This window comes from Cynocephalus volans, chromosome 5 (genome assembly GCF_027409185.1).
Source record: "Cynocephalus volans isolate mCynVol1 chromosome 5, mCynVol1.pri, whole genome shotgun sequence".
Classification (NCBI taxonomy): Eukaryota; Metazoa; Chordata; class Mammalia; order Dermoptera; family Cynocephalidae; genus Cynocephalus; species Cynocephalus volans.
Genome location: NC_084464.1, coordinates 65061682 through 65086720, shown reverse-complemented (window position 1 = coordinate 65086720; position 25039 = coordinate 65061682). Strand labels below are relative to the sequence as shown.

At 36.4% G+C, this 25039-nt stretch overlaps 1 protein-coding gene across 1 annotated transcript in view; it reads right to left on the bottom strand.

The window, feature by feature from the left end:
- The window catches only part of FAM83B (family with sequence similarity 83 member B), an 81924-nt gene extending 61879 nt beyond the window's left edge, over positions 1-20045 (bottom strand). Inside the window, exons 1-2 of the mRNA XM_063097891.1 lie at positions 19981-20045; positions 667-1170 (exon numbers count right to left, since the gene is read on the bottom strand). Of these exons, the coding sequence (XP_062953961.1) occupies positions 667-1122 (456 nt within the window). The 5' untranslated portion in view covers positions 1123-1170; positions 19981-20045. The remainder of the gene's footprint in view (positions 1-666; positions 1171-19980) is intronic.
- Between the last annotated feature and the right edge of the window lie 4994 nt (positions 20046-25039).

Sequence of the window (25039 nt, the reverse complement as noted above, 5' to 3'; positions counted from 1 at the left end):
CATGGTACTGAGTACATAAAAACTCTCAATAACTTCCACCTATTGATTAAAAGAAAATTTCTACAGTTTTATTTGAGCTCTAAAATAAGATTTGTGAGATTTATAAGTCGATATAAATATGTGATAAAGAGCACCAAGGCCCTAAAATGCTAAGTACTTCCGGACCTTACTTTAGAATTTTACATTATCATGTTGATTTTATACTGTTGACACACAACTCAGGAAATAGATAAGAAAACCTAAGGTTTTTTCATAGCATAAACCATATCCAGAGAAAGAATTAGTACTCAGTCTGGTTAAGAACAAGGAAAACTTCACCAGATCCACCAATATATATCTTTTCAGGGATTAAGAAAAATTTAGGTGCTTTAAATTTATGGAAGTGTCAAATCATCTTTTTCTCAGTTCATGTACTTTAGCCTTCAGGGGAAGAAGGAAATAAAATATCTACCTTTAGCAGGGATCTAATGCCACTTTCTTCAGATATGTGCAAGATATGGAAAATACAACCTTCCTATGTATCTATGGGTATATCTCCTGAAAATAATAGGGATGGTTCTTACATATAGAGATTCTTTTATTAACATTCATATATGTTATACTACTTGCTGTATCTTTTTTATATGTTTCGAATGTTTTTCATTTCAAAATAGAAACGTCATTTACCTTTCTTGCTTCTTTTATCATCTTCCGAATAGTTTCCTTTATTGTAAGTAGGTGCGCTCTTGGTGGATGAAAGAGGAGGTCTACGTGGGTACCGCCTAAGAGTCCGGGCATCACATATGGCCAGCCTAAGTCAAGATTTGGAGCTTCCACATCAGACTCAATGGGCCAGTAAGTCCCTGAAGATGATGTATCATCGCAAGAATTATCAGTACCATATGCTGTACTTTGTGCAATTTCCTGGACATTTTTCAAAATATAATTAATTTCTTCCTCAGCTAGAAAGTCTGAAACTCGTTCCTTGGCAAGAAATTCGTGGTATGCTTCCAACCCCTGTTCAATCAGAGTATCAATGGCTAGTCGATACCATTCCTTGTAATGAGGCTCAATGTAGTTGTCAGATTTACACTCATCATTCAATGAGGAAAGCATTGATGAGGTCTCCATGCTTGCAAGCATTTGACAGGGGCACTTTCAAACGTCCATTCATTCAGTGGCAAGAGGTATCTGGGTGTTTGAAAAGAAGGAAATCAAAATCAGTTAAAATTCTTTAATCAAATGTTTTACGATATATGTCAACTATTATTTTTACATTTACTCATTTCCATTCTCAGCTCAAAATGACATATATTGCATAGCCAAAATGACATTAATAGCCCCATAATTCACATAACTATCACAAATAAGCTAAACAGATTTCCTTAACGGACTGCTGTTTGATTTTCCTTTTCCAAAGTTATCTCTACTCTTTGTTTCTCGGCTGACACAATACACCTTCCTTCTCTGACATACAGAAAGTCTTTCTTAATCTTGAACTATACATGGTGGCATCAGTTTTTATAAGCCTTTTGGGGTTTAGTTTTTATTTTTTTATTTATTTAGGTGGCTGGCCAGTATAGGGACATGAACCTGTGACCTTGGGGTTATAAGGCTGTGCTCTAACCGCCTGAGCTAACCGGCCAGCCCCTTGGTTTTGGTTTTAAAATTACAATACAATTGATGCCTGGCCATTCATTAATACAAGCCTCTACTGAGTATTTGTCATATGCTAGATGAATATAAAAAGCACAAAACACGTGTCTTCCAGGAATTTATTAAATATTGAAGAGGCAAAATGTACACACAAAACATTTATCACTTTGAACAAAGCCACATATGGCTAAGGTCAAAAATAAGTAATGCCTGTATTCAGTGCTTTAAGAACAAAAGCAAGTAAAGATCAGTGTGGAGTAAATCAGTTATGAATAATCCTGTACAGGAGGTGGGCGTCAGCTGAACCTGGGGCTGTAAGATTCTGATCAGGTGGTAAGAAAAAATATTTTCATCCCACATGAGAATTAAAAACATAAGCAAAAGCACAGAACAAGAATGAGCTTGGTACATTCATTCCGGAATCAAAAACAAACAAAAAATAAACTTGGTATGCTGGAAAACAGGTTCCTTTTACGAGGAGTAGGATATAAAGTTGAATAGACAAGATGAAGCCAGGTATGGAAGGACACAGGAGATTTCTGTGATTCAGAAAAACTTGTGTTTAAAACAATTAGTCTTGCAGTAGCAGGGAAATGAAGGACAGACAGGAGCTAGGAAAGTCTTCAGCACGCAAACACTTAATAAGGAAGTGACAAGAATATCCAAGAGAAAGCTCAAAGAAAGAACCCCTGAGATTTGGTGACTTGACAGCATATAGGCAATGGAGAAATTTAAGACATCAAAGATAATACAGGAATTTCTCTTAGGAATTAAAATCTGCCCAACCAAGCTTATGCTCCATCCTTCATAATGCCCACAAAATAGAATTCATTCAATCATTTACTCAATCCTTCCTTCTGTGAGACTCTACACTGGACTTAATCAGATGAGGGACCTTCCAGCCTTTTGAAGTCATAATCTCCATAGTGTGGATTCAAAGTACAACTCTATGGTGTACTGCAAGCACTTAAAAAGCTGATTTGACCAATAACATCTTTGTCAGTGTCCCTGCCCTAATTTTAAATTTTCCACTTAACTCAGACTTTTCAGTCTCAAGCCTACCAAAATTCAAGTTCGATTTGGAAGGGGAACCCAGGAAGTTATTACCAAGTATTAACTAACTGCTTAGCTCAAAATATGTAACAAGAGTCAATAGCTAATCATACAGAGAAGTCATTAAAGAAGAGACAATAGAGCCATAAGTTTTGCTGGGGAGCAAGGATCAAAAAAGACCCAACATGTGCTGAGACAGAAGTGAGGACCAGACAAGACAAAGAATGCCTCACTTTATCATTTTAATGGAGCCCATCCGTGGGCTCAGAATTTTTAGAGAAAGTCTAACAGTTTGGAAACCTGAAAGATTAAATCTGATTTAAGAATAAAAACAGAACATGTTCTTTCTGTTTCCTAGAGAGACCTTAGCTTGAGTTATAACTTGATCCAAGCCGAGACACCTAGAATGGTCACTAGATCCTAGGCTTGGTGATACAGCATTTGAGTTCTAGGGAAGACAGATTCCTGCTCTAAGTGATATTACAGTGAAGCTTTGAAGAAATATGCTCTCCTCCAAGGCAAAAAGGAACACCTAGCTTGTCTGCTAGTGTGAAAGCTATGGTGTAAAGGAATAAAATTTGTTTCTTGTATTATCTAAATAAAATTAACCTAATCTATTGATGTGTACCAAGGATACATGCTGAAACTTTCATACATTTCTCAATCATTGTAGAAGGTGCCATCTTTTTCCCAATCATATTTTATTCAAGTTCAGTAGTTCTCAACAGTTGAGATTTGTCCCCCAGTGGAGACTATCTGGAGACATTTTTTTAAATGTAACCACCTGTGTGTGTGTGTGTAGCTGGGGGGTGAGGGTGGGAGGGTGGTTGTAGAGAGACCAGACATGCTGCAAAATATCTTACAGTGCACAGAACAGCCACCCACAATAAGGAATTATCTGGCCCAAAATGTCAATAGTACCAAGATTGAGAAATCTTCATCAAATTGCTCATTTCATATGCTTGATAACACACTACTAATGAATAACCTTTTCACTGTTCGTTAAAGTTCTCTTTCACACATGCTCATTTTTAAGAAAGAAAAAGATCTATATTCACTTGACAGAATCAATCCATATGCTTAAAGTATAGTTTCCTAAGGTTTAGTGAGGTGTGGTTTTCAATGATAATTACAGCCCATGAAGGGAAAAACATATAGTGATTACATGAACAATCACATCTATTATTTATAATTATTAAAAGCAGTAAGTAACTACCGGTTGTTCACCAAAAAAAAAAAAAAAAAAAAAAAAAAAAAAATCCAAGTTTTCCGAGCACTTATTTATTTATTTATTTTTTTACGTACTTTTTAAAGTTTAACTTTTGAATGCTGATAACATGTGATGTTCAACACCTATTACCTATTTGGAAGGTGAAATGCATAGAAAGCGCTTTAAAAACATTATTCATTTCTGAGCTTTATCTAGTCAAATAAATATTTTGCAAGTGTAAAAAAAAATCATTCTTGAACTATGAGCAAACTGAGAAATCATAGAGATCAAAAATAAAACCATGAAGACATAGATGAAAAGTTAATTATGAAGAAAAGAAAACAATTGGAAATGAGAAAAACGTGAAACACTATAGGACTAATCAAATGGCAATGCCAGATACCATGCTGAAAAACATATTACAGGAAAAATACAACAGCCAGGAGGAATGAAGTTATGTATAAGACATCTACAAATTTTAACAGAGAGCAACAAAGTAATGGCACTTGTATAAATGGGTATTGCAATAAAATAGCACCCATACAAGGATACTATTAAAAGTTTGTGGAAAAATTGAATTAAATGGTAATACGAAACTTTCCATGAACTTTTTAAAGACTCCTTGTTAGTTACAAACAATATAGCACTCTCAAGAGTTTTAATCATTGAACATTTGGAAGGTTTTGAGAACAAAATTAATTTGGTGTGCATTATAACATATAAAAATAGGCATTATTTTATTAATAACTATTAAAAACTCCTAGGAAATATATTCTTTTAACATACACAGTAGAGTTAATAAGTAGAGAAAAATAAAATCTCACTATGATGTAAAAGCTGAGCAGATCACTAAGCTTATTTACTAGCTAAGTGACTCATGGCAGAAAAAAAAAATAGCCTTACAAATCCATTCCTCAAAAACATTACTAATTGAACCTAACATTGAATCTTTAAGGTCATCTGTGGTAAATGGAAATTCCAAATGGAAATTCTGTAAATACAACAGATATAAAATAAGGCATTAAAAAATGGATTTCAATTCATGGACTGCTCTGGAAAACAGTTTGGCAGTTTCATTTAAAAAACTAAACACACAACTAACATGATACAGCAATTGCTCCCTTGGATTGGTCCAAGAAAAATGGAAACATATCTTTATACAAAAATTTGTATATGAATGTTCACAGCAGCTTTATTTGTAAGAGCCCCCAAATGGAAACAACCCAAACATCCTTCAATAGGTGAATATTAAACTATAGTACACCCATACTATGGAATACTACTCAGCAATAAAATGAATGAACTATTAATACATGCAGCAACCTAGATGAATATCCAGAGAATTATGATGAATGAAAAAATGCCAGTCTCCAAAGGCTATGTGCTACATGATTCCACGTGATTTGATGAGCCATTCTTGAAATGACAAAATTATAGAAATGGAGATCAGATTAGTGGTTGTCAGGGGAAAAGAAAGGAATACAATTGTGGGGTGGGGGGAGATGAGGCTATAAAAGGGTGAGAGGGATTTTTGTGGTAATGGAAATATTCTGTATCTTGACAGTATCAATGTCAATAGACTGGTTGTATACAGTATTACAGTTTTATAAGATGATACCACTTGGTGAAACTAGGTAAAGGCTACAAGGAATCTTTCCATATTATTTCTCAACTGTATGTGAATCTACATTACCTCGAAATAAAAATTTTAATAAAAAATCATACTGATGAGCAATTTCATGAGCCCTGGATAGAAAAAAGCAAAAACAATATATAGCACAGAGGATGAGAACTCATTTGTAGGTCAAACTGCCAGGTTCAAACCCTGCTTTTCCAATTATCACAAAGCTCTTGGAAAAGTTACCTATGTCTTCAAGCCACAGTTTAGGCACATAAATAAGGATATGTGGAAAGAACTACCTCATTGGGTCATTCTAAGGAATAAAAGGTAATACACCTCAAATAATTAGCTTTTAACATTTATGATGATGATGATGATGATGATGATGATGATGATGATGATGATAAGACTCTTACATTTTCACAATCTGTTACAGTACCATTACTATAAAGATACAAATAAGCTTAATCACAAAGAGTTTTTGAGATTAAAAATATGTAATGTTTTCTGTCATGCCATTAGCAATGCCATGCAATTTGAAACTATTTCATCACCTGCAGTATAAAAAAAATCCAACGAAACCTAGACTTAGTTTCTTTACTGTTTCTAATCTGAGAAGATTCATTGAAAAGACTTCTGAAATAATAGGTTAGTGGAAAAATGCTCCAAAGAGAAATTACAATTTTTTTAAAATTACAGATAGTCTGAGGCTGTAATTACTTAGTGTGCATGCAGTTGACCCAAAGTCAGGCCTTTGGGAATAAAACATAAAAGAGGATCACAGGTGCTAATATCACTGGCAGTCTCTTTTCCAACCTCTGACTTAGGCTGTTTCTTTCAATTGCTGAATGCTGTTATGGGTTGAATTGTATCCCTCAACAAGATATGTTGAAGTCCTAACCTTCAGTACCAGTGAATGTCACCTTATTTGGAAATAGGGTCTTTGCAGATGTAACCAAGCTAAGATAAGGTCATATAGAAACTAGTGTCTGTCTAAGGAGAGAAGACACGGAGACAGACACACAGGGAGAACTCCAAGTAACTACAGACAAAGAGAATAGAATGCCAAGGATTCCAGCAATACCTGAGATGACAGAAAGGCATGGAACAGATTCTCTCCTAGAGCACTTCAAAGAGAGCAGGGCCCTGCTGACACCTTGATTTCAGACACCTAGCTTCCAGAACTTTGAGAAGACAAATTTTGTTGTTTAAAGCCAAATTTTGTTGTACTTTGTTACAGCAGCACTAGGATGCTAATACAAATGCATATAAAAATTGTCCTTATTTTTAAACCTTACAAAATATAAAATAAAGAAAAAAAATTCAAAATTACCATTTAGAAATTATTTCAAGTGTTTTTTTTCAAGTTTATATGATATTATGATTAATGTTCTCTAAAAGAACTTCAATGTTAAGAAAATTTCATTAAGAAACATTTTGCAATTTTCCAAATATTGAGAAAATCCTTGAATCGGTCTTTTTTTTTTTTCGGGGGGGGGGGTAATTGGCTCTATGTGGTAAGTCAAAATGTTTACCTGTAGAAATTGAGAAAATGTTTTTTACAGAATTGTTTCAGAACATCTCTGTCTTATAAAATCATAATCTGTGGCCCACAACAGTTAAAAGTCATACGTATCTCTTCAAAATTTTAGCTGCCAAGATTATGTTTGTCTTCAAATTTGACTAACAGAAATTGAAGATGACAATTACACTAAAAAAGCTACTATTAAATTAAAAATTCACTATAATACTCAAGCTGTCAATTGCAACATCAAATTTTGGCATAGAAACTCATTAAAAGATTCTAAGATGACTTCATAATAATACTTACATGGCATATGGCCCAATAGCACAGATTATATTCATCCACAGTAGGCAAGGAATCCATGCACACAGAGCACAGTCAGTCACAGGGTTCTGGGTGCAGACATCTCCCAATGTAGATCACCAGTAAAATCATCCATATTATCAAACTCATGGAAAGGACAAACCTAAATACCTCTAATTCATTTTATGAATCCCAAATGGAAATCCTATTTGCTCAATACCTAATCATTTCTTAATTTCCTCAAATTCTTTTAATTGGAGGGTGGGGGTAGCAATAGCATTTTCACACCAATGTAATCCCAGGCTTGCTTGTATTGGCTGTTATTCAATATATTTGCCATCTCCAATCTAAACTATAGGAATTTCAGATATCGGGGGAAAAGGCTCCCAATATACGTTAATAACATTAAGACATAATCATTCACTGCGATTTGGAAGCATTTAATAATTATTATAGAGAAGTTCATGAAAAAAACAATAAAGTTTACTGAGAGAATTTATACCAAATGACTAAATTCTAGAGTATTACTCTAAGCATGGTTTAAAAGTGAAATTTTAAATTACTCTTTTACCAGCACCTAAACTACTCCTGAATTGCTTTCTATCATGATATTAGCATTCCAGAAGCTCCAATGAATGGGACAAGGCCATCCTGATGCAGTCATAGCTTGTGCTTTGCCAAAGTGACAATCATTTGGATGAATAAACTGAAACACATTGACATAATCTGCAGAATTGAACAAGGGCTTATATGGTAGATGTCTAAAAAACATTCAAAATGATGTGAAATTTGCATTTCCCTAATGACTAGTGATGTTGAGCATTTTTTCATGTACCTGTGGGCCATTTGTATGTCTTCCTTTGAAAAATGTCTACTCAGCTCCTTTGCCCACTTGCAACAACATAGATGAGCTTCGAGAAACTTATGTTGAGTGCAAAGCACAAAGGGATAAATACCACATATACTCACTCATAAGTGGGAGCTAAAAGAGAAAGAAGGAAGGAAAGAAAGACCACAGTGGTGCGTTGGACTTGCAGAGGGAGAGAACATTCCTTGTGATACAAAGTGGAGTGGGAGGGAACGGGGAGAGGGAGGGAGGTTGTAGTTAATTGGGTGGGGGACACAAGGCACAATTGCAATTTGTGGTAATGGGCATGTTACCAATATGGATCTAGCCTTCACATCTTGGCACAAGGGGTGACAATCAGCTTTGTATCTCATAAATATTCATAACTAATAAAAAAAAAGAAATGATGTGAAAGCAGTGAAATAATAATTCAACATGCATATTAAACTCAAATCAATAAATTTAGAGGTTTGGATTTACATCAAAAATTAACTACACAAGTACAAGATTAGACAGGGTTTGGAGCCTGTTATGTCATGAAGAATAGTTGAAAAATCAGAATGTTTAGTCCAAAGGGAATACTAAAAGAGACAAGTCAGAGTAGTCTTTAATTATATAAAGTGGGGAAGAATTATTTTAAGGACCAAATGACAGATCACAGGTTGGCTCAGTGACATAGTGGGTAAGATGGTCCAGGTTTTGATTTCTGCTCTGCCACTTACTAGTTGTAAGACCTCAGTCACATTATTCAAGGGCTCAAAGCCTCATGTTTTTCACCTGAAAAAAATGGGTAAAATAGTCATACTGACCTCACGGATTTCTACAGGAACTAAATGAAATGAAAGCCCTCAACTCTATATCTGCCCTAAAAAGTGCTAGCATAACTTGTTAGGTAGTAATCTAGGATGGAGTACTATTTAATAATAAAGCTGTGTAAAAACAGAATGGGTACCCTCTATTTTTCTCTTACCAAGCACCTTCTTTTCCTAAGTAATCAAGAGGACATATTTTTGTACAGCATCCTATAAGATTACCAGGTGGGTTCCTGGGGCACTCTGCTTCACAATTCTATGATATTTGTTTTGCCTGCAAGAAAGATCTGTGATGTTCACAAAGTTGCTTGCATATGAGGAGGTGGTCTACACTAGTGTAACAACAAACTGCCCCCTTATCTCTTACCATTTCCTCCTGAGTCAGCCTTCAAAATTCTCCTTTTTTTTTTTTTTTTTTGCATTAACAAATAAAAATGAAGAAAAAACACTTACTAATCAATCTAAGGCCCTAGTTTTACAGAGGAGGAAGCTGATGCCCAGCACGAGTCACAGACTCAAAGTCACACAGTGACACATCTTGGATAAGAACTCACTTTGGTTAACTGCCACTTAGTGTTCTCCTGACAATCCCAGCTTCCTTGGCAGGGCTAGTTCCCTCACTGTTTGCAGAGAGTGCACTGGACCATCCCAACTAAATTCTGATGCTGTTCAGACACTGGGCTACACCTTCTCCCTTTTTTACCCTTCTCATATATAATCAGAATAGACCTATAGCCTCTCCTACAGCCTCAGACTAAATTTGGGGTGAGTTGCTTCTGGACCTTAAACATTTTACCTGGAATTTGTCACTTCCATCATTTTATTTATAAACTCACAGAACATTTAAAGCCAGAAAGAACCCAAGAGATCACCGTGGACCTCATTTTCTGAGTAATGGATATTTTGACAAGACTTCTTCTGCAGTAGGTGATTTTGATGCAGTTTTAAGAAAGAAATATTAAACTCTTATCTTAAGAAAAATTTTCCCAATGGCACAACCACCAGGATACCCTCCTAAACTCCTAGAGAATGTCAAGGACAAGAGAAACAATGGGTCAATGCTCAGGGAGTTCATGCAGTGAACATGTACAGAACATGCAGTGAACATGTGCAGAAAAGAATTTTACATTTTGATGGAATATTTTCTGTACACAGCCTTATAGTTAAAGCATTTACACTTTAGGTTTATGATTCATCTCAAAATAATTTTTCTACATGGTGTGAGTCAGGAGTTGAGTTTGTTTTTTTCCATATACATTTCCAGTTGTTTCAGGACTCTTTATTGAAAAGACATTCTATTACCCATTACATTGCTTTCATGTCTTTGCTGAAAACTACATGACTATACAATTGAGGGTCTATTTCTGGGTTCTTTCTCCTGTTCCATACATCTCTTTGTTGATCTATATGCTAGTACCACACAATCTTGATAAATGTAGCTTAACAATTAGTCTTGAAGTCACATAGTGTGAGATCACCACTTTGTTCTTCTCTTTCAAGATTTCTTGGGATATTCTATGCCCTTTTCATTTCCAAATAGATTTTAGAATCAGCTTGATGATTTGTTTACTGGTTTGTTAGAAAGGAACAGCCAAATGAAAGAGATGCATAGGGCCAGATATGGAAGGGCAGGAGGAATGAGGAGCTTCTATGCCCTCTCTGTGCATATCGCCCTCCCAACAGGTCAATGTATTCACCAACACGAAAGCTCCAGCTCCATCTCTTTTTAAGTTAACTGAACAGTTTTATACAGACCATGTTCAAATGTAAAACAAAACGAAAATGTCAAATGCTGTCTCTAGTGGTTTTAATAGCATGCAGAAATGCTTGTTATGATGCTATGTGGATAAGAAGCAGGCTACAAAACTATATAAGAATAAAATTACAATTGTAGAAAATTCACCCAAAACCAAAAGAACACACACACACACACAATGATGGTGGTTTTCCTTGCATAGTGGTTCTGTGGGCAATTTTTTTTGAAGCCTCTTTTTACTTTTCTGTATTTAACAAATGTTTATCAATGAAAATGTATTATTTTACAATTAAGTAATTTTAAAGCAGAAGTATCTCAATGATTATCTTTGACTTTAGCCACCTCTTTTCTTATTCATGCTCTAAGTTGATTACAATTGGTGATTCGAAATCCTGCATATAAAGTAGTTTAATAATTCTTACAGAGCAACACATGAACAAGCACAGAATATCCAGAAACTAAAGCTATATGGATACAGGACCAAAAAGGAAAATAATTAAAATAACTAGATGTGCTTAATTAGAACTTTGTAAGTGGCTCAGTGACACACAGTATCATTTCTAACTCTGGGAGGTGTTAATTGTGTCTGTTTATCACAATTCTTAATCTTGGTATAGAATTGTTAAATAATAAGCTAATAATATACTACCTTAATAACTCAAGGTAACAGAATGAGAGTTGATGAAAGTATGATAGGCCAGAAAATGATGAAACAAATTTTTAAAAATTATAATACGCATGCAGAACTTCTTAAAGATTTTAGTGCATACTTGTTTATGTTAAATGGAGGTTAGTTTTTTTTGTTATATAAAATACATATTGCCCATTTGTAAAGGGCTCCTAAAAGAATAATTAGAAATGCACTGAGTACTGTAAAAGTAATTAGGTAAATGGATAGATCTATATCAAAAACAAATATTAATTTCAAATGAGAACTTTGTCAGAAGACTAGAGATGATATCAAGTGTCTTTTGGACAAGTTTGTATTTTTCGTTGTTTAATTATGTTAAAGTCATTCCACGAACAGTTTCCGTGCATTTAAATTAATCAAAATGAAGTTAATGAAGTAAAGTTCTAAGTTTTGTGTTTTTCAGCACAAATAGTGATACAAATTAGCTCTAAAGCATGATATTTTTCCTGTGTTTCTGTTATGTTTCATTATTATATAATCTTATTTCAACAGGAAGAAAGAATTAATTGGGTGTTTAAATTAATTATTATTATGGATGTTTGTATAGCATTAAGGTGAAATTGGAGTAAACTACATATTCCAGATCAGGCTTTGGGAAGTTGAAAAGTCTACATTTTACAACTTGATAAAATGTAGTGTAAGGCTTAAGTTTATCCAGTAAATTCTCCAGATAGGCACCCATACTCAGGTTTCAAGGAGAATGTATATCTCTCTACTCTAAAGGAAGGCAAAACTTGTAACAGGATGATGACTTCTTTTTCTTCAAAATGCTAGATAGATGGGGGAAATATATATATTTTTAATAGCAACTATTGTTAGTGCCAATGGTATCTGAAAATCATTGTTCAGATATCCTGAATGCTGCAAATATCATCAAAGCTGTTTACTTTCCAGTTGTCAGGGGTTGGACTTGGAAGCCCTACCTATCTCTCTCTCTTCAGTATTCTGTCTCATGACTGTCCCCAGGATAATCTCCTCCAATCTCAGATCCACAGAGGACTCACAAATATCCAGACATGACTGCTTCCCCAAGCACACATCCATTTGGTTTGTAGACACTTTCCCTGGATATTTAACAGATTTTTTTCTTTACATTTAAACTCCCAAGTTAATTCCCACATTAGGATCTTTGCACTAGTTGTTCCATCTGCCTGAAATGCTTTTTTTTCATTCCTATCTTACCCATATGTCACCTCCTTAGAGGGCTCTTCCAGACGACCTATTATAAAGAGAACAAACCCTCCCTGCCTTGCTTAATCCAATCAACTCATTTTAATTTATAGCACTTATTATGTGAACTAATTAAGGCACTTATTTGTTTATTTGCTATTGCCTGTATCCCCTTCACTAGAATGAAAGCTCCTTAAAGGTCACCGAGTTGGTGTATTCGAATTTATCAGTGCCCTGTCTAATTGGTTATTCCAGATTTTGAGTATCACCGCTGCCTTGGATAAGGCCTATTCTCTTACATTACAAATGAATTCAGCTCTGCCCTCACTGTGTAATTATAAAGGAGAAATAACTAGGGATCTATCTACCTACTTGTTTGCCTGGCCCTTCCTCCCCACTTCATAACACTAATCCACAATTCCCTGAAGACCACAGGATGCATGGTCCAGGATCTTTCAACCTCAGTTTCAGAACCTTAGCATAATTTGTGACAAAGATGTATTTACACAAAACACTGCAGGTAACAAGAATCCCATGGAGTGAAATGTTAAATATGGGTCATGTGCACTCTTGTCCCACATTTTGAGTCTATTTAAGACAATAAAAAGTCACTCTTCGTACACATTGTCAATTTCAGAGGAAATGCTGTAGGAAAATATAATAAATATTGCTCTAATATGAACTCTTAAAAATGACTTCCCACATACATTTCACAAGAGTATTGAGCCTCATCTACGAAAAAGTGAAGATACGCAAATAAAATGTCTTAAGAAAATGTATTTTGTTTGGCTGTGTGGGCAACAGCTATCAAAAGTTAAAGTGTTATACATGTGAGGGTACTTCAAAACGTTCATAGAAAAATAGAAGCAAAAGCTAATACTAATCTTTCCATAAACTTTTTGAAATACCCTTGTATTTAGTAGCTGAAAAGCAATTCAGACTGTTAAAAAGTAGAGGATTAAAAATGAATAATTTTATGGAAATTGTGTAAGTGGACACAAATTTATTTAGTTAGAATACCAAAAATTATTAAATGTTAATAATTTATCTAGCCTGAAAAGATTTTAGTTTTAACTTGGGTAGAGAGCCATATAAATAATCAAAGTATCTAAAATAATCCCAATGTCTACCAATTCTTTATTAGTCATTTCCCTTAGTATTATCTGCTAATCTAACCTGCCTAGATAGCTATATCACAAATGAAATAAAGTGCTTTTCTTTTTATTTTCACCTATAACTCCCAACAAAATCTGATTGGAAAACTAGCCCATTCTAGTTCAAATCTTTCGGTTCTTTTTAAAATAGCTTTCTTCATCGGCTCCTCTCATTTGTTTATAGAACACTTGCAAACACGGAAGGTAATAAATAAGGATAAAGAAAGAAACACATCTTTTAAATGTGTAAAGTACTGATGGATTTATATACGTAGATTTCTAGGCCTGAGGATTATATATGACTAGTAACATGGGTTCCCTGCTCTCTCTCTTTACAATTGTGCTCAATTCCTCTGATTGGTTAACCTGGGAAACTGCAGAGCTAAAACAAGGCTGATGTTTATGGAACTCCAGTCACAGTTGCTTAAACCACACTTGAAACAGAAAATACACCTGGCAGCTCCTTTGTTTCACTTTCATTTGTCCTGAAGGACAAATGTGAGGGAGAAGGGGACAGCATAGCCACACATAGTGCTACTGTGACTATCACTGGTTACTTTCTGCTCTGCACAATTCACCTAAGTGTGTGTATGTGTGTGCAGGTGTGTAAATCTTGCTTTTTCCATTCCTTTGAAGCTCAAAGTTCTAACTGATTTCAAAGGCAAGACTTCTCCCTTAGTCTCTCAATTGAGCTTTCCCAAAAGAGATGTGCCTAGCATTTAGCAATTCCTACAACATTATGCATTCTTCAGTGAAAAGACCTTTGCACTCTTTCCATGGTGTCACCATTGCTAATGCTATCTAAATCAATCTTCTCTCTGCTTCAGTTTTAACTATCCTTTACACAAATCAAGAAAATTATTCATAAAAATGTATGCAAAACAAACTGAATTATCTGGGGGAGAATGGCTTTGCTAGGTGGTTATATTAAAATCAAAGATAATGATTAATTTCTATAACACAAATAATTAATGATTTTACCAAGTCATTTTTTCTATGTTTAATACATCCACACATCTACTTAGGATGCTCAAGGACTCTGCTCTAACTTTCTGGGGAATCCTATTTTGGGCCTGCCCCAACTTTCTGGAAAATTACAATTTGGATCCAATGACTTGGGAAGATTTTAACTCTCTTTTCCTTTGAAATGTCTTATTCTAACTCTTCTACCTACAAGATTTAACATGCTTAATAGGAGTAAATCTACTATATAAACAAAATATGGAATTTCAAATCGTTTGAAAAGCCTATGTTAATAACAGGGCTCTGAGTCATGATTTTAAGTATGAATGAAATGTGACTGATTTCTTAGAGAATTTAAATATTAGTGTACATGAATTGACCTAATACCACACAAACAAGGGCTGTTGCAATAAAGCAATTTCCATATATTACTTTCAAGGTATATGTACTATTTTTTTGCCTGACATTAACAGATATAGAAATTATAGAAATATGCTATAATTTTAATTTTCTTCAGTATTATTTTCCTGCGTTTTTTTTTTTTTAAACAGAAAAGTTCAATTATAGATACAAATGGTCTCCTTCTTTTAACTTTGTATAGCCTGAACTTTTTAGACATGGACACTCAAAATACACTTCCTTTGAGAATTCTGGTCTTTGTTCAATTACCAAATATTTCAACTTTCTGTGTAGTAGGGATGTCAGCATGTCAATATGTAGTTTCAATAACAGCATTATTCTTCACTATCGTATTTGCACATTTATTTGAATATTTTATTGCGACTTAAAACATTTTTGAAAAAATGGACAAACGAAAGTCCTGATGTTAGTGATAAGATATTGATCTCATCCACTGAATATAATTGAAGCAAAGATGAAAATCATTGGACATGTCAAATGGAGCAAGTCTTTAGTTTTAATCAGATGATCACTGTATACATGTTCCATTGTGAAGAAACAGAACCATTTTTAATGTACAAACTGCTACAAACGTATTGTTGATATTGTATTTAACATTCAAAGTGTAATTGTCAATTTTATTTATAATATGTTTTAGCTATTAGGGAATAAAATTCCCCTTGTAATATATGTTTATTATTTGACTTTCATATAATTTGACTTTTATAAATTTTTAGAAACATATAATGTACCAAAGTAGAGAAGTGTGCTGAGAGAGATGACAGTTAGAAATAAAGAACTATAAATAAATAGATAGGTGAACAGATGGAGAAACAGACAAATAGAAGTGGGGAATGGGAAAGAAGGAAAAAGGAAGATGAGAGATAGGGTAGAAAAAGAAAAGGAGAAGACATGAAAAAGGAAAAGAGGGAAGAGAAGAACAAAAATGGTGAAAAGGGGGCTAAAAAGGATAAGATAGAACAAGAAAAATGAAAGGGACAATAAGGATGAAAAAGGAAAGGGAGGGTTGAGACTGAGAAAAGAATCATGGGGGAACACCATCAAAAGTTACTCCCAAAACAACTTAGCTATACTGTACCTTTCTCTAACAAATAATTCAGAAGTTATATTTGAAGAAAATGAAATTCTTTTAAAAAATCAGGAAACAGCTGCTGAATGAGTCAGTATCTGAAGTATCATGCTGTTAAGAATTAAAGCCATCATTGCTTATGCATGTATATAAATGACAGCCCAGACAAATATCCCCTGTTGAATGATTCTATTACAGACACTGAGGTGGAAGATGCCACTCTTTACTGCTTTGAAAATTGCCTTTTCTTCCCCAAGGGTGTAATGTTTATACAACCAGAGAAGAAACCTCTGTTTTAAATAGAGAATTAAAATCCTTCGAAATGAAAATTTGACAATGGGAGTAGAAATAATGAACTTTCCAGTGATTCTCTGGGGAGACCATAGTTAACATTATTCTATGATACTCTCAATAAGAAATGATCACAGAATTTCAGAGCAGGGTGGGATACAGGAGTGATCACACAGTCCAAAGCTTTGACAATGCTAGTGAAAAACCTGAGAGGCTGATAAAAATTAAGTACTTTATCCAAAAGCAGGACTAACGGAAATGATCAATGAATGTAATATCTGCTGGAACCTTCAGAGAATATGAAGGAAATACTAAATCAATGGGCTTGACCCATTCATTTCTGTGTGTATTTTATAATTATTATTAGGCTCCTAAACTGTGAGCTTCCTGAAATCCAGGCACTTATGACTTTCCTACACTCAAAGAGGAAAACAATGCTTGGCACATAATGGTCAATAAATATGTATTTAATGAATGGATAATGTAAAAGAGCACAAAGTTATAGTCATTAGATGTCATTATGACTGCATAACTTTTGTATAAACTTTTAAAAATAAGCCCCTGCCAGTAACAAGGAGATTACACCTGATCCTATGTCAATATTCAAGACAAGCTAAACATTACTACTTTACCTTCCCCAGGGATGGATAGTCTACAAATTACTTGACACACATCTCAAAAGATAAATGTTATGTGCCTTTAGGGGACACCTGGCCCCACTTCTAAGGACAGTACAAAAATAAAACAAAATACAAACTGGGTAGTAATTAGGTGTCCCCAGAGGAAAAGTTTCCTTCTATCATTCATGATCACGTGATTCAAGCACCTCCCAACACAGACCTGACCACTGAATATCTCTTATATTTGGTTCATCTCTCTACCCAGGCTCATCTTCTTTACAGTATCACAGTCACTGAAAACATCCTTTGCCTCCCCCACCCCCACCTTCTGTTTATGTTAGCCCCCTGACTCCTTCATACGCCCTCCTCCTCAATCTGGAACCAACTTGCTCCCACTCTACCTCCACACATATCCTTTCCGCTGGGGCCCACCCTTCCTCCCCGCCATCCCCCACTCCTGTCTCTGTAGCCCACAGCACTCAGCCTACCGACAACTGGCAGTGCCCATCTCCCTGGGAACCCTGCCAATTCTTGTAGGCTGGGATATTTCAAGACAGTACCCACACCCACCGGTCCACTTCAGTAAGACGGAACCTTCTCCTGAAGGATCTAACACATTTTCTCGGAGAAATGTTGGTGGCTTTGATTCTTGATGGAGCTTAAGTGCTCTCTGTACAAAATTTTATCCATGGTATCCTTAAAGCTGGGATGTGAATAACCATCTTTTAGAACTCTTTTGCCAGGGCAGGGGATAGGGGGTGTACTCTGATTTCCAAATGATAAATTTACCAACAAAGTTCTAAAATACATCCCACTTCCAGATTATCAAATAAACAAAGGTACATTTCAAAATTTACAATGACTTTGTGTTTAACAGACTTTCTGAATTGTGAAACATCCCTGGGACACTCACATTTTACAAGTTACAAAAGGACAGACATGCAACTTACCTAACTAGCTAAACAAGGACAACTTGTAATTTCACAAATAATTAGTTAAATTAAGCTGAGACCTTTTCAAAATGTCTCCTCCAACCAAATTTATGTTTTAGAAGAGGCCTGCTTTACTAGGATCACATTCTTACCACAATATTCAATAGACTTAAAAGTACAACATTGTTACATCTTGGAAACTCTGTATTGTATAACATAATTGGGAAACAGGTGAGTTACTCCTGGGTAAGTCATGGTCAAGAAAACACTCAACGAATGAACCTCCACTGTAAACTGTAAGGGGATGTGGTAGCAGGAGGAGATATAATAGAAAGAATAATAAAATTAATTAATCTATCCCAAAAGAGTTTAGCCAGTTATAGTTAAAGTCATAAACTCAATAGCATAATCTCAAAAGACATCACTCAGTCAGCACCAGAGGCGTGGTTTGTCTCCATCTATGAGATCCCTTTCAGCAACTATTCAATTGGTGGTGCTTCCCACAATAAATTCTGAGCATCTGCGGTCTAGAGCCTGCCAGCTTTAAAGGCAGGATCCACCCAGCCCCTCAGGCAGGCTCTGCAAGGTGCAACCAGCAGCCTTAAAAGGCGTGTACACCACGTGTGCTCTAGCTCCAAGCAAGGGCAAGGGCGTGGAATTTGCAACTGGAAGTTGTGGGGACTTCTACCATTCTGGGAACTGTGGGAAGACAGGAGAAACAAACAAAACAAAGACCTCCACCTCCACCCTTGGTCTCATCCTGCTTTACATCATTCTCATTCTTTAGTTATTTTGAAAAAGAAAAAAAAAAAACAGCTTTCTCTTCTAAGTCTCTTTCATCACTGTCCCCTTTCCCATTGCTCCTCAGCACTGATTCAGCCTCAGTCATGAAAGCCTTCGGGCTCTGGCACTTGTTGGGATGAGAAAGGGAAAGAGGGGAGGTGCCTGCCAGTAAGCTGGCAAGATGGTTAGCAAGGGAGAATTTGGAAGTGAGCTGTTGGGCATTATAATCTAACCTTGCCTGTTTGCACCGGCATGCCTTTTTCTTAGTTTTCTAGCCACCTTAGTTCTCGCCTCCACTTCTAGGTCCAATCATAGCCAACGTGCTATCCTACCTTCCTGTAAACTCCATCTTTTCCCTGTACTGTCTTTGCATACCCATGATTCCAGCAACTAACACACTCACATTCCCTGCCTCCTCACCTACCTTACGCAGGTAATAAGTCACCCAACATAACACAGAATAGGCCTAAGGTCTCCAGGAACCTTTCCTCTAGTCCTACTCTCCTCTTCAGGTCACCACAACCTACATGAGTGGTTCTCAAATTTGGGTATTCACCAGAATCACCTAGAGAACTAACTCAGTTCATAAACCCAGCCGCAGCCCACCCGAGTTTGAAAAACATGGGTCTCTACCAGTCTGCAGACAGAATAGGGGTCCCATACAAATAAGAGATTTGTGTCAAAAAGCTTTGTCTTCCTTTCCAAGTTCTGCTTCGCACTCAAGATCTAAATAGCACCCAAGCCCCTTTGCAGCCCAGGTTCCCCATCTTTTCCTGGGGCCCCTCCCTCTACCTCCTCCCACAAGGCTCTTTCCAGGGGACCCCCGGAGGAAAGAGGAAACAGATCCAACGACCACGGTGGGCGGCGCCTGTCCTCGGGCAACCCAAACCCACGCCGCCCTAGATTTCTCAAACTTACCAGCTCACTCACTCGCACCTACGCGATGATGAAGGAAAAGTGGAAAAGACAGAGAAAACCGAACTCTGCACCCTGGTGAATGTCCGGTCCCGCGCGCGCCCACCGGGGGAGGCCCCTTTCCCGCCCCTCTCCCCTGCCCGACCCCGTAGCACCCCGCGCCCCGCGCCCGCCGAGGCCCGCCCGGGAGGGGAGCCGAGCCCAACTCACCAGCAGGACGGCCCGAGCCGCGCGCAGCCGCGCCCGCCGCACCGCGCCCGCCGCGAAGGTTTGCCTCCCAGGAAGCGGCGAGGCCAGGGACGGCAGGGGGAGTTACCTGCCGAGCGTCAGGTCGGCGGAGGGAAGCTTATTCCGGCTGGGACCGCGCCTTCCCGCGACTGGGTACAAGGCTGAGAGAGGGCGGGTGTGGGGACGAGTTGCAACAAGTCCGAAGTCGTGTCACACGCAAAACCCCGGGCAGCCAGAAAGCGCCTCGGAACCTGTCTGAACTCCAAACCCAACCTTCTACCAGCGAAGTATAGAAAAGCCTTTCTTTCCGGCCCGCCCTTGGGGCTGTGGGACAATTACAAGTCCCGACACCTGGGCTGGGACGAACAGAGCTCCGATAGGACAGAGAAGCTCACCTGGGAGGAAGGTGGACCTCAGCCCAACGGGGCTGTGGTCCCATCCGCCTCCTCTCCCAGCTCAGGAATCCTGGAGGGGAGGCCTGGGGGCGGGGGGGGGGGGCGAGGGCTGTACCACCCTCAGGGGTGTGGGGCGGATTCAGGCCCCCGGAGGTAATTCTGATCAGCAGCCTGCAGTGCAGACCCCTGCCCAACCGCCTGAGTGTTTCCAAGCTTGGGAAAGAGGAGCAAGTGGGAAAAAAAGTGCTTGTGCATTTTACCTTTTTATATAAAGGAAGAATTTCAAATATCATCAAAGATTTGGTACTAACTTTCAACTGTCCTGGCTACTGATTTGGGCTGAAAGGACACTGCTTAAAATAGGGATGTAATCGTGAAAAGCAGGTCACTCTAGGTGGGATACTGTAGGACAATGTTATGGAAGTAGAGACATTTGTAATTTGGTTTTAACATAATATACAGCAATACAGCAATTAATAAAATTCATTTTTAAAATTTTCCTGCCTACATCTGTTGCGAGTGTTTATAATAACTGGTAAAATCACATAATCTTCCAGCTATAGCCATTCGCAGCTAATGTTAACGCAGTCTAGTACGGGAAGAATGAAATTTAGAGTAATAATAGGCATATTTTAAGCCTCTAGGATGACATGTAAGTTATCATAAAATGGAATTGATCCTTAAAATTACTTTTATAGCTATTTTTCCCTGAATAAAACACTTGGGGAAAATGCTAAACTGTTGGGATTTGAATTAGGCCCTGACTAATGAGCTGATTTAGACAAGACAATGAAATTCACATAGTCTAAATACTGAAATATCAGAGCAAAGGCCAAAGGCAGGAAAGTAAAAGCAAGTTCCAGGATAGTCCAAAGGTGAGCTTCCACATCATGGTATCTGTGCTAGATAGTTTCTTTTCTTCAAAAGTATTTAGAGAATTGTCTTGTTTTACATATTTTTTTCCTCCTGTTCCTGCTAATTTTCAAGTCTCACCTTTTAATATTTTTGCAATTCTAGTCGCAATCCTTTGACTACCCCAATTAATGTTCTCTGTGTGGTGCTTCATGTACTGGTATGTTTCTATAGTCTTCGAAAATAATAATTTAAATCCAAATAATAATTCTGGATGTTTCTTAAAGGTGCAATATCTATGAGTATTTTGAGATTGCACTTGTAAATAAACATTTAGACTAAACATTAAATTAAGATGGGCCCACGGGAAGTCTAATTTTATTAATGTCTGCACTCATGCATAAGTCAAGTGAAATCACAGAGAAAGGAGGATGTCTACTAAACTGTTAATAACTAAAAGCAAATAAAAAGAAAATGTAAGTGAAAAAGGTGCTATGCTAAGGGTTTTCCATCCTTACTAAGATGGGAAAATATATAAAATTGACCACACCCTTTAAGGAGCCTAAAAGGCAAGTGAGGAATGCTCACAGAACTCCATGGGCTTGTTGGAATTTGAGTTGGGTTGTGACTGATAAGCAGAGGTGACAAGAGAATGAAATTGACATCTGATTAGATGCTGAAAGAGCAAAGTAAAGGCTAGAGGCAGAAAGCAAAAGTAAGTTCCAGGACCATACAAATCAATTACCAGATTTGGCCATGGGGGTGGCATGGTAATGATAGAAGGTAAGTTTAGAAATAAAGTTTGGAGCAATTTTTCACGTACAGAAAGAGCCCAATATTATTTACAATCTAAGATTGTTGCGAGAATTGTGAATTAGAAGTAGTATATGTAAAACATTCCAGCTCCTGGTATGTGATACTCCAATGAGTGGCCACTACTATTACACTGGGAGGCAGATTGTGAAGAACCGTGATTACAAGCTGAAAAATATGAACTTGTGTTTGTTGATGGAGATACGATGACTAATCTATCAGGAAGTCAGGACAAGCAGTTATGCCCAGCTGTTGTGTGAAAAGTACAGCAAGGGTGGAAGTAGTAAAAATGGAAAAAAAGGAGACTAATTTGAGAGCCAAGGAGACTGAAAAACAGCATGATTTAAGTCAGATTGGATATGGAAGTTAAGGGGAAGAAATAAGATATAACTGGGTTTTTAAGATGTTAAAAGTTATCAGTTGGGGGAGGAAAGAAATAAAATGGCCACATATGTGAAAAGTAGGAAGAGGCAGGAGCAGGGTCACGTGAAAGGTTATTTTCAAGAAGTTTGGGGACTTCTCTATAAATATAGGTACTAAGAAAAGACTTTGGAAAGGAAATAGGAGAAGATAGAAAGAGTGGGTAATGAACAAGGTCCAGATGATATGGGAAGGGAGACATAAAACGTCAGTTTTTCCATATGAAAACTGCCTAATAAATTCTTAATTCTATGATTTCTTTTTTAAAACAGGTTGTACTGAAGACAGGAACTAAAACTAGAATTTTACAACTAATACTTAAAAAATAACGGGATGAGTGAGAAGACTGCACTCATGATTAAGAGGATCTCAAGACATTATTGATAAAACAGCAAGTCAATCTTCATTAAATCTTTACCCCATTCTGCGAAGTTTAGTCTGAAGTCCAAGAACAAATTAGCAGAAATATTAAATTATGTTCAACAGGTCTTTATCTCCCATATTGAGTTTAAGCACACAAAAAGATTCAAAAGTGGAAATCGGATATTTTTTCCTGCCCTCAAAGAACTTATAATTTAATTGAGAAGACAAAATATATCTGAAATAAAATAATCCAGGGAATAATATGCATATACACAAAAATACAGATGAAAATAAAAGAAACAGAATAATAAAAGAGAAAAAGCAACAAAAGTTTATGGAGAAAGAAGGAAATTATATTCTGCAAGACATTTTCCTTTTTTCATTATTTATTTTGTTTTTAACAAACATGTCCCTTCAAAAATTCTTAGAAATATGACAAGTAGCTATTTTAATTGTTTACTAGGTCTAAGACATTACTTGTACACAAACAGAGCACTAAGATTCTAGTTGCTTCAAGAGCTTTAGAACACATGTATTTTAATGCAGTACAAGGCAATGGCTTATAGACAGATAAAGCCATTAATACAGAAAGAATGTTGCATCTAACAATTAAAAAAATAGATATGCTTATCAAAAACATTTTCCCAAGTACTTCGGGAAAATTAAAAACAAAACCCTATTAGTGTTGACAAAACCTACTACTGGATGAATCATCACATTAGCTTAATAATTTTTTGACATTTCATGTAAGACTACCATGAAAATTATTGAAATGGCATTATAATCATTTTATATATTTGCCACATTTAAAATTACATAAAGTACTATGTAAGTATCACTAATTCAGCACACTTATTGAGAGTTTTCTATAGGAAAGGCATCCCTGCCAGGTACTAGTTGGGGCAGGGGTTGGAAAAATTACTAAAGCCTAATAGATAACATAATTAGGAATCTGTGTTTGATTCCTTGACTTATGTTTGTGTGTTCATGTGTGTGTAACTATGGAACAACTTAAATACCATCTAAAGTCCAAAAAGATGGTATAAGCATTTGTGAAAAGAGGTGTGGAAACAAATGTAATTAAATGGATTAGGTAGATATATAGATTACAAATTTTTTTTTTTCTGTTTTTTTCACTAAGTTACTTTAGAAGGATGAGAAACATATTATTATATTTTGCGCTTCCTCCATTCCTTGAAATTGTGGTGTGGCACTATATAATTATTCTTTTAATCTGCAAACATCTGTAAAAGGTTAGGTAATTGTAACAAATTATTTTAGGGAATGAGGTAAAAAGAAATAAAATGACTTAATTAAAACAGCAGAAAATCATGGTCCTTTATTTTTAAATAGCTAAACTCATTAGATCCTACCATCTCATGAATTATTTCCTCTTTTCTTTCTCTTGGGCAGATCAAGCACATGAATACCTTAGGTTGCTTAAGTTTTTCATAATCGATATAAATAACTTTAAAAATATTGCCTGGCAAAATGCGTAATCATGTGATTAGTTGGAGGGACAGACATGGAGTGAGCTAATAAAAGATATTTGACATAAAGTACTGATTATTTCAATTATTCGACTTAAAAAATAACCATTAGTCTTTCATCACCAGCATTTAAGACGTGAAAATTCCCTATTTCAAATATCTTTTAAAATATTAAATCTAACTTTTGAAAAGTCACTAGCTATTTATCATGGTTATGGATGAATATGAGTAGCCATTTTCAGAGGTATTTTGTCTATCATAGCTATATGTGAAAGTCATTATTACCAACATTATTAAAGTAATCATAGACATCCATTGCTACCTTACGTTGTGTAAATTTTGTAGAAATACATCACTAGTGATCACTCTTGCTGTCCTTAGACTGGATTTCATAGAGGTCAACTGAGGTCTGGGACATAACTTGTAATTTTATAATTAAGACAGTGAGACAGAGAGGGAAAGAGAGAGAGAGAGAGAGAGCATGCAAAAAATAAAAAACAGAGCGGCAATCAACTGCCAACTCCAACTGCCTTTTCTGAAAGGCCTAATTTGGGGATGTCTGTAATTCTGCATCACTGTCTCCCAGACATATTGTGCTTATTTGCACGTAATGCATTTGCCCACCTCTGCTCAGCGGATCTTCAGCCTGAGATGCCTCCCTTGTTCCTTTCTGCCTCTCTTCAGGGTAGCCATCACTCAAGACCTATC